General features: G+C 53.0%; 1 protein-coding gene across 3 annotated transcripts in view; it reads right to left on the reverse strand.

The window, feature by feature from the left end:
- The window catches only part of Camta1 (calmodulin binding transcription activator 1), a 774,560-nt gene that overhangs the window by 508,640 nt on the left and 255,539 nt on the right, over positions 1–10,381 (reverse strand). For all 3 annotated transcript variants that reach the window (XM_005404072.2, XM_005404071.2, XM_005404073.2), the window contains one exon: positions 8,346–8,413. In XM_005404072.2, the coding sequence (XP_005404129.1) occupies positions 8,346–8,413 (68 nt within the window). The remainder of the gene's footprint in view (positions 1–8,345; positions 8,414–10,381) is intronic.

Raw genomic sequence — 10,381 nt, forward strand, 5'->3', positions numbered from 1 at the left:
GCACCGCGCCAGGAGAGGATCTCAAGTGAGAGTGTCGGATGAGGAGCAGGCAGTGTCAGGCCTCGCAGAGGCCGGGCCTTGTGCCTCCCGTGAGGAGGTGACCGTCCCAGCCACAGGGCCTCCGCAGTGCTCTAAGCCAGGCACTCAGAATGCTCAGGACCACGTGCTGAGCACTCAGACCAGAAGGGAGCTAGAGAGAGAAGAAAGCCAGTGAGAGGAGCAAGCAAAGAGCGTGAGATGGGAGCAGGAGGGGGCAGAGAAGGGGCAAGACAGTCCCGGGAGGCGGGTGCACAGGGAGGGTCAGCCAATGGCAGTGACGAGTGAGAACAGGTACAAACCAAGGAGGACACAGCAAGGGCATGGATGAACTGCAGATGGGAGAGGCCAGCACATCCGGTGAAGCTGGGAGCAAGTATGGGGTCAGTAACTGACACAGCAGAGCAGGAAGCTACACCCAAGTGCTCTGCAGGACCAAGCTCTGGCCGCAGAGCTGGGAAGGACGGAATGGAGGTGGCGATGCCACCAAAAAGGGACGGCAGGCAAGGCTGCAGGCCTCTGCAGGAAGCAGACAGACACCCCCAGGGCCCTCCACCTGCCCTGAGCAGCAGGCAACCCTCCCAGTCTCTGCCTCTGCTAGGCAAAGGTCCCTGAAAGACCTGGATTCAGACACAGCAGAGGAGAAGCAAGAAATGCATGCCATAGACTGAGAGGGTTTGCATGTAATTCCAGCATTCTGGAAGGCTGAAGCAGGAGGGTGGCAAGTTTGAGCCCAGCCTGGGCAATTTAGCAATTTAGTAAGACCCTGTCTTAAAATAAAAAATAAGAATAAAAGGGCTGAATGTGTAGCTCAGTGGGAAGGCCCTGGGTTCAATTTTCAGTACCACAAGAATTTAAGAATCTGGGAGGGCTAAGTGACAGCCTTCACACTGAATGGCGACATTCCAAGCCCCTTGAGCTGCCAGCAAGCCAGCCCACACCTCCAGGCTGCATGATGGACTCTTCCCAGGAGAACCCAGGGAAAAGATCTCAGCTTCCCCCAAGCAAGAACTGGGTACTCCATCAGACAAAGAAGGGCCACCCAGCTGGCAGAGCAAGAGAGCCAAACCCTTGTTTAGCACATGAGGAGGTTAAAAGTTAACATCTAAGACTCACACTTGTAATGCAACACTCAAGGAGGCTGAGGCAGGAAGATCATAAGTTTGAGCCCAGCCCTAGCAACGTAAGGACTTAGCAAGAACTTGCCTCAAAAATAATTTTTAAAGCACTGGGGATGTAGCTCAGTGTGAAGGCCTTGAGTTCAACCTCCAACCTTCAGGAAAGAAAGAAGAATGGAAGGAAGGAAAGAAAGGAGGGAAGGAGGAAAAGAAAGAGTTGAATATACATAGTTAGGAATCTAGAGGTGAAGACCAGAACCGCTCGATTGGGAAGCAGCCACCTCCAGGATACAGGATTGAAATGCTGGGCAGAGAACCCTACTGTTCCTTAAGAGCTTTTTAGAAACACTTGACTCATTACCTGTGTGTGTGTTTATAGTTAATAATATTAAATTAATAAAAGGAAGTGGGGGACAGGAGCGAGCAGCCAGGAGCAGCCTAGCCCCAGGAGGAGCTGCAGACAAGCACCCCAAGGACTCCCCCTTGCTCCAGGAACCCAGGACCTGCTCTGCTGGCGCTGAAACGCAGAGGGACAGGAGGAGGCCACAGTCCCGCTCCCGCCACAACCACACCGGAGCACACGCAGCGGCCCTGCCATCTCCACGAGCAGCGGAGAGGCGCGTGCGTCCTCTGACCTGGAGCCCAGTGTGAGTGACAACCTCGCCCGCTGGGCAGTCAGCTGGCCCTGCCCCAGCCACTTCCCTGGGCCCCGAGGAGTCCAGGAGGTGGCCTCCGTGGCTCCCCTGCTGCGACAGCAGGTCCGCTGCGTCAGGATCCAGGTCACCGCAGCCCCGCCTCCCCCTGCGGACAACAACATGGCCGTGCCTCCCGGGACATCCTCAGGCAGCCAGGCTCCCCACATGTCCGGACAGGCACCGCACCCCAAACCCGCACGCTGCCGCAGCTGCTTGGCGCGGGGCGCACCCCTGGGGCTTGGGCACGGGTCTGCTCCGTGCAGCGGGCACAGGTTGAAGCGCCTGCAGCCGGCACACCGCTGTGTTCACTGGAGAACAGGTCCCCAGTTCTGCAGGTGCAAAGGGCCCCTGCAATGACGAGGGCTTGAGCCTGCACCCTCCACCCCCGTAAGAACAGGCCCCCACCCTGTCAGCGCTGTTCGCCTGGACACCTGAGAAAGAGCACAGAAGTAACTCTCAGAATTTCTTAAATGGTAGTAAAATGTACGTAACATAAAATTCACCGTTTCAGCCACGTTCGGGGGTCCAGCTCAGCAGCACGCAGGTGCAGCACATTCACAGTGTTGTGGGAAAATCACCCCGTCCACCTCCAGGACTTCCCGTCTTCCCCGCCTGCGTCTGTCCCCATGAAACACAGACCCGCCCGCCCTCCCAGGAAACACCGCGCTACTTCGGGCCTTGCCCCTGGCCTGTGTCCCTTAGTACAGCGTCTTCAGGCTTCATCTGTGCTGGAACAAGGGTCTGGACATTCCTGGCTAGCTGTGGGAGTCTTTTTAAATCATCTACATGGAATCTCCATGATTTTTGCCATTCTATTCTGGTCACTCGAGCAGCCCCACCCCCACCTCAGGAACAGGGGCTTCCTCCAAAAAGAACTGCCACTGTCTACCCAAGGAGCTGGTGCGCCAAAGGTGGCCAGCCGTCACTCCCCTATGTGGCTCACACTGAAGCTAGGCCAAAGCAATACCAGCTGCACAGGGTCCAGCCGGGGGACCGAGAAAGTGGGCTTTCTGGGTGGAGCCCTCTGTTCACAGACTGTTACCACCGCCCGGAACCCCAGGGCTCTCGGGGACAAGGGGCCCACTACGGCAGCACTTGGAGTCTGCACTGCTCCTCCTGGCAGGCCTGCTGCGCTGTGACGCCCACACGCACTGCCCACCACCCGGCAGGGGGTGGCCTCCGCTGCACGCAGCTGCCAAGAGACCCGCGAGACACATGACCTCGTCCTTGGGGGCCACTTCTCCTGAGAAGGAAGAGCTACACACTGCAGCAGCTGACGGCCCAGTCATCGGTGGTAACCGGTGCAGGCCAAGGAAGCTAAAAGGAAGGAGGCCTTGCTACACTTGCAGGGCTTGAGGCGGCTCTTAGGAGGAGGCAGACGGGGTTGGACATGAGGACGTCGGGGGAGGTCTCTAGCCGAGGGAAAGCACGTGGGTGACACGGAAGAGCAGGGGAGTGGGGACAGCAGCGAGCACCCGCTACTGCTGGAGGACAGTCAGAGGGTTCGGACAGAATAAAGACCTTCAACATCACATTAGAGTTTGACTGTTATTCACAGGAAGTCCCGCACGATGTTAGAAAAGGAGCATTTCAGGAAAGTGAAGTCCAAAGTTGCTCAGGCTGGACAGCAGGAATCCAGGGCTGATTGCAGCGCCCAACATGACAGCGGCGCTGAGCGTTGAGCCTAGGAAACCGAGGACGGGGATCACAGTCTGGAGAGCTGCCTGAATCAGTGACTAATTAGATTCAGGGGACAAAAGAGCAGGAGCAGTCACAGGAAGTAGGCTTCAGGATCTTTAGAAATGAGGGAAGTCAAAAGGTGCCCCCTGGGGTGAGGAGTCTGAGATAAAAGACAACACCCAGCTGTTAGAAGCAGAAGCTGAGACTTGGGGGTGACCTGCAGAGTCAGCAGGGTACAAAAGTGCAGACCACCGAGATTTGGTGTCCTCGCCATGGGGGACAGGAAAGGCCCTGGGGCACCGGGGGCTAGGAGAGCCCAAGGGAGGGGGCCCTCGAGTCCTCCACGCCTTCTCAGCCCTCTGAGCCCACTCCGCTCCCCCTTCCCTTCCACCCTCCTGCTACGTGGTATTTTACTGCTTATTGACCAAGAAGCATTTAGTGTTCATTATAGGAAAATTCTATTACTAGACCCTTAGAGCGTCCATGTTAAGGTGCTATCTATATCCATCCAATTAATTCATTAGGTAATTAACAGCATTTTCCAGCCTCCTCCTAACCGGTACAAGCAGGATTCCTGGGATGGACAGACTTTCACTCCGGTCCTGAGCATGGCATGTCTCCGGCTTCTAATTCCCACTCTACTTGTCCTGGGCTGGGGCAGGGCAAATCCAGGCCAGGAGAGGGGTGAGAAGCCCCCTAGACTGGTGTACAGAGCCTATTCCCAGAGGGAGGCCCCGCCTGGTGCCTACATCTCTGGACTGGTTCAGAAATCGTGGAGAAATCGTGGAGGTACAGAGCAGGCATGGCGCTCTTCCCCAGGCTACTTGCCAGGGTCTGCACCCTCTTCAGGCACGGAGGAGCCAGCGTAAAGCGAAGGCTAGCAGCACAAGGATCCCGAGTTCAAGTTCCAGTCCTAACACTGCCTCGCGGTGTGCGGCCCCTTGCTGCCTGCTGGAGTTGTCGGAAGGACGTTAAAGCCCAGCACCTGGCCAGCAGCAGGTGTGGGGAGGCCAGGCCCAGTCACTTAGCCCACCCTGGGGCTGGACAGGCAAGGGTGATGACACGGAGAGAGCCCAGGTCTCTGCCGCCACAGCACCCAGCCTCCCACCCTCTATCCCATCTTGCTCATTCCACGACACTATGGTCAAGGCCCACTGTGTGTCCGGCGCTGCTCTAGGCACTTGGGGGCCCCGTGAGCAGTGTCACCTGAAAATCCCTCTCCTTGTGCACTCGCGTTGCAAGGGGAGATCAGGTTGTGAATAAATAAGCAAATCTGAGCCTGTGGGGAAACACGTAGGACAGAGGGAAGGCGCCCAGTCGGGCATGAGGCTGCAGTCCAGGTTGACCTCCCAGAGAAAGGAGGGCACACTCTTCACTGCATGGCTCTAAATGCACCCGCAGGGTGGGAGTGTAGGGCTCCCAGCGCGATAAGGCTGAGCACACAGCAAATGCCAAATAAAGACATCCTGAGGGGTGATTTTTCCAGCTGAAGGTCCCACCCCTGACCCCACAACCCGGGCTGTTTGGATATTCAGCCCTCCGTCCTGTCGGCCTGTTGCGCTGTCACCCTGTTGCGGCCACCCTGTACCCCTGGCCCGCAGCCACTGCAGCGCACCTCATTATCAAGCAGGTGAGTGGGGCTCCGGGGGCCCTGTCTGTAATTAGGGCAGCTCTGAGCTGGGGCTATATTTATAACCCCCAGCCCTCTGCAAGCCCCAGAGAGCAGCAGTGGGTCCCATGGCAGCGCCTATACCAACATCTATATGTGAGCTGATTACAACAATTAATTTAATAGGGATTCCTCCACACAAACAATGTATCATTTTATTAGGAAACTCTATAAATGTCAGTGGTGCAATTCATTTTTATTAATTTTCTAAAATGAAATTAGCAGTGGCGGCAGTGGCGGCAAACAGAAGTTGTATTGCCTTCTCATTCAGCGGGGTATTGGTGTCATTAATTCCTTAATACCAGGAGGCCAGTTTGCATGAGCTCAGCAGTTAACTGCACCAATTAATTTCAATCCTGGAGGTGGGGGAGGGGCCAAACTCAACTCGACAACTAATTTAGGAAGGTCCTTGAACAACCGCGGCAACTTTTCCCTCTCCTGGGACAGGAAGCTTTCGAGTGTAACGCAGAGCAAATATTATACCATGAATAGGAACCTGTCTTCTCCCTGTGCCTTCAGGAAGGAAATTGCCCTTCCAGAGTGTAATTCTGGCAGAGACCTCCTGAAGTAGGACACTGCACCTACGGGTAAGAGGGACAGTGACACCCATGGGTGACACAGACCCTCACACAAGCAAAGCAAGGTCACACGTAGTGTTGCATTCAGTCCACAGAGGACAGGATCGAATTGACATTAACTCCACCTTCTATACGAAGAAGAAAAAGTGGAGCTTTCAAAGGAGGGGAAATGATTTTCTTACCACCCCACAGCTATTGAGTGACAGCGCCTGAATGGGTCGATACAGGAACTCACGTTCCATCTTCCGCCCCGAGTGCCGCCCTGCCTCTCGCTCCATTTATACCCCACGAAGCCAGTGAGTTGTGCAGGATCACAAGTGACAGCCACTTCTCCACCGAAACCCTATGCGGAGGCTGGAATGTGAAGTCAGGCTCGCGTGAGGATGCTCCACGGCACTGTGCTCAGAGCCTGTGCCTGTGTCCGAAACTCCGGCTCAAGAGAGGCTCTTTCCTCCCACGTACAGTCAAGGAGTCTCTTACGGGGAGAGAAGGGGTGTGGAGAGGCTGGAGGCTGCTGGAGACAGGAGAGCCTGGGAACCAGGAAGCAGCACAGAGGCAGAACGGACGACTCCTGTCGCCAAAGAAACTAGGCCTTCGTTCTCAAAGCGAGGCCCCAGGCCAGCCACTTCCCGTCACCTGTGAACTTGTTCAAAATAATAAAATCTTGGGCCTCCCTCCTGGAATACACTCCTGGTCCCCTGAGTCAGAAACCTGGGAGAGGGCTGAGGATGTGGCTCAGTGGCAGAACACTTGCCTAGCACGCACAAGGCCCTGGGTTCTATCCCCAGGACCAAAAAAAAGAAACTGGGGTGGGCCCCACGACATGTGTTCTCACAAGCCCTCCTGATGCCCACTCAACGTTCTCCCTGGAAGACGCCCCCAGGAGAAAGGGTGGGCACAGGTGTGCGGAGCTTCCCATGCTCTGTGATAAGACTGAATTCAATAAACACTAGACCTCAACGCCATCCCCTCTACACTCTAGCCCTGCCCCACCCCATGGGAACGTCCTTTCCAGCCCCATTCTTATTCTGCTTGGCCATGGGACATGCTTTGGCCACTGCATTTGTGAGCAGTCATGACATCTGTGGCCCCATCCAAGCAGGGGCTCTAACTGTGCCCTCATGGGTTGCCTTGGGAATTCAGACCCCTGCTTTCTGCTATGATAATCAGTTGTCCCAGACAAAGGGGACCTGTTCACCCTATGTTGTTGAGCACAAGATTCACGGAGCAATCCTAACCCCAGACCCAAACCACAGGCAACACCCAGGTCTGTGTGCAGGAAGTAAACTTTGCTGCTATAAGTCACTAAGTTTAGGGATCATTTCTTATGTAGCATTATCAGAGCAACAGCTGACTGTTACAAACCATTTAATTTTATAGCAAAGGAAAGCATAGTCCCAGAATGCTGAAGAGCTGAGGAATTTTCCAGGTCTCTGCCTGAAAGGTCAAAGAATGAGAGTCACATGCTAGAGGCATCTTAGCAATAATCTCCCTTTTCTCAAAGTCTTCTAACCTCTGAAATGGAACACTCTCCTCTCATCTAAAGGATGCTAACCAATAAGTATTAGAGACTAAGGAAGAAATATTTTTAAATACCTTCCAGAATGAGAGAACACTCCCAAGGGTGACACAGTTCCATGGCTCACAAAGGGCAAAAAGGTCAAGTTTATCACCAAGAGTGCTGAAGATCCAGCTCACTCCTTCACCTGGTCCTGGAGACGCTGGTGCCCCTGTCCAGGTGGAGTAAAAACCTGCCATCCAGTCACCCTGCCAGCCACACTGCAGCCACCCTCCTCTGCAAACAAACACCTGGCCCTGTCACCGCTAATAGAAAAGAGATAGCAATTGGAAGAGAGTGACCGTGAATTACTGAAGCTTTAGACTGTAACATACCAAAAATAAAAACGTAAGGGCTGGAGAGGAAAGAAGAGGCCTCCTTTAAAATAAGCCCTAAATCCCAACCTCACCATTCTTCATGGGATAATAACATCACTTGTGCCGGCAGAACACAGGCCGGCTGTATTTTCGCCAATTCCCTCTATTCCCAAGCGGGTGAGAGAAGGTAAATGTTTGTGGCAGTTAGTGGGTTGAAGGACATTTACTGCATAATAAACTGCAAACTTGGCCATTGCTTCTGATTTGGGGGATCTTCTTACCAGCAATCAAGAATAACTCGACTTTCAGTTTGTAAAACACATTGAGATAAAAGTGGGCAGTTAAGCGGGTTTCTCTTCTTCAAAAGTACATTTCTAGAGCATGCTGGTGGCAGGTGGGCACTTTCCCAACATAAAATCCCCCTGCCTGAAAAACCCTCCCAGTGCCCAGCTGCAGGATCATGTTACCCTGGCCATCACACAGGACAGCAGGTTCCACCTTACAGGACTTGCTCTTCAGCCTTCTGATTGCAGGCCCCATCTTGGGGCAATTAATGTAAGACCCCAGGCACAGAACACAGCATGGCATTTCCAACCTGTTGCACCAAGACTACTGGCCAAGTCAGGTAATCCACGAAAATCAATCAATCCATTTACTGTACATAGTTGAAAAACTGCAAGATCTGGGACATTACCTTGTCTTAGGGGATGTGGTAAGCCATTCTTCGTGTTTCTCAAATGTTATTAAATAAGCTGCAATTTCCTGAAACAGAAGAATAAAAAGATAATAACAACAATTAGCTCACGTTGGACCCTGAGAAGTAAGAAAGTTTTCGTTGTTTCGAAGCTGCTGTCCTCCTTTGTCAGGCTGGGGTTCCATCTCTGCTAGAAAAACGCTTGACTTGGACTCTGCTTCTATTTTGATTTTCCGAGTCCTTTTCACTCAACCTGCCGTACCGCAATAATCAAAGCGCTGGGTTTCAAAAGAGGAGTCGGTGGCAAGGACAAAAATATGTCTCTGTGGGAGGAAAACATCAGACACCCTTTCAGATTCTAAATGTCATTAACTTGAAGGAAGGAGAAGCGTGTGCCAACAACAGGTCTCCGCATGTGCAAGGGCGCAACTGGAAAGTTTAGTCTGTGTTTCTGAAGCTGGACAGATCCCTCTGCTTTGTCACAAGAGACGCCGCGTTCTCTCAGCATGCCTCCCAACCCCCCCAAGCCAAATCACACAAAGATGAAAAAGAAAAGAAAAGATAGAGCCTTATTCCAGAGAGAGACAGAGAGAAGGGAGTTAGCCTTTCTCAGTTCTGATACTTGATCTGTGAGCAGTGCTTCAGAAAAGAGCAATGGCAGCTGAGTTAAAGGCAAAGCTAGAGAAACTGCAGGCACCTGAAGGTAAATTAAATATTTATAAACACAACATCGCTGCAGATAGAATTGTTGATTTATTAATCATTCCCATAAAGAGCTATTGGGTGACATCAGCCTAAGTCATTGCTCCAGCTCTGAGGCAGGATATGGTCCATGACTTCCAGCTCCAAACAGGTCTGCTGACATGAAATTGGCAGGGACCGTAAAAAATCCAGGCTGGACCTGTACCTGCATCCCTTGATCTCGGTGCTGATAGGGCACAGGCCTGCTGCCCCGGGCCATGGGGGAAACACGCAGCAGAGGCCTCCTCCCAGCTCTATCTGCAGCCAGGAACGGAGCAGCCTCCTGGCTTGGAGGACTTCATGCCTCCAAGTCCACCACACTGGACTTGACACCTGTGATACTGTGATGCTACGCATGGCCTTGAGAGAAAAGGGAGAGACCACCACCAAGCAGGTGGGAGTAAGCACGCCATGCAGGAAGCAGGCCACATGGCCCAGGTGGAGACCAGGGCCTCACGCAGTCATCAGAACTGGTCACTACCACCAGCTAACCAGTGACTAGGGACCAAGACCCCAAGCCACCTCAATCCAGAAGCCTGCACCTTACAAGAACCTGGGGAGCAACAACCTAAGACAAGAATAAAGTGGTCACTGTGAAAATTTCTATCATCAATATCAGCTGCAGATGTCATAGAATAAGTCTGACCATGCTGCACATTGCTCTCTCATCACTGAGCCTCTCCTGCTGTATTTCCTCTCCTTACAAAGATCACACTGAGGTCTCACCATAGGCTGACATCCCCTCCTCTGGTGAGTGCTTCCTAACTATTCAGGAAGGGTACCCGCCCACCCTGTGTGCTCCCATGCACCTCCCAGCACCTTCCTCCAATGCATCAGATGTGTTACTCTTTGTTCTAATTGCTTGCTTACTTGGAGGACATCTCCACTGGACCATGCAAGAGTAAGGAATGTGCCACCCCTCATGTGTCCTCGGGATGTAACTGTCCTGGAATACACAGGAAGCACTTAATAAATGTTTGTTAGATTGTTCTAATGGGCAGGCCAGTGGGTGAGAGGATGGATGGATGATGGATGGATGGATGGAAGGATGGATGGATGGATGGATGGATGGATGGGTAGATGGATGGGTGGATGGATGGGTGGATAGGTGGATGGATGGATGGATGGATGGATGGATGGATGGATGGATGGATGGATGGGTGGATGGATAGATGGATAGATGGATGGATTGATGGATGGATGGATGGATGGATGGATGGGTGGATGGATGGATGGATGGATGGATGGATGGATGGATGGATGGGTGGGTGGATGGATGGGTGGATGGATGGGTG

Source organism: Chinchilla lanigera, unplaced genomic scaffold, assembly GCF_000276665.1.
Source record: "Chinchilla lanigera isolate Chin_1 unplaced genomic scaffold, ChiLan1.0 scaffold00085, whole genome shotgun sequence".
Taxonomy (NCBI): Eukaryota; Metazoa; Chordata; class Mammalia; order Rodentia; family Chinchillidae; genus Chinchilla; species Chinchilla lanigera.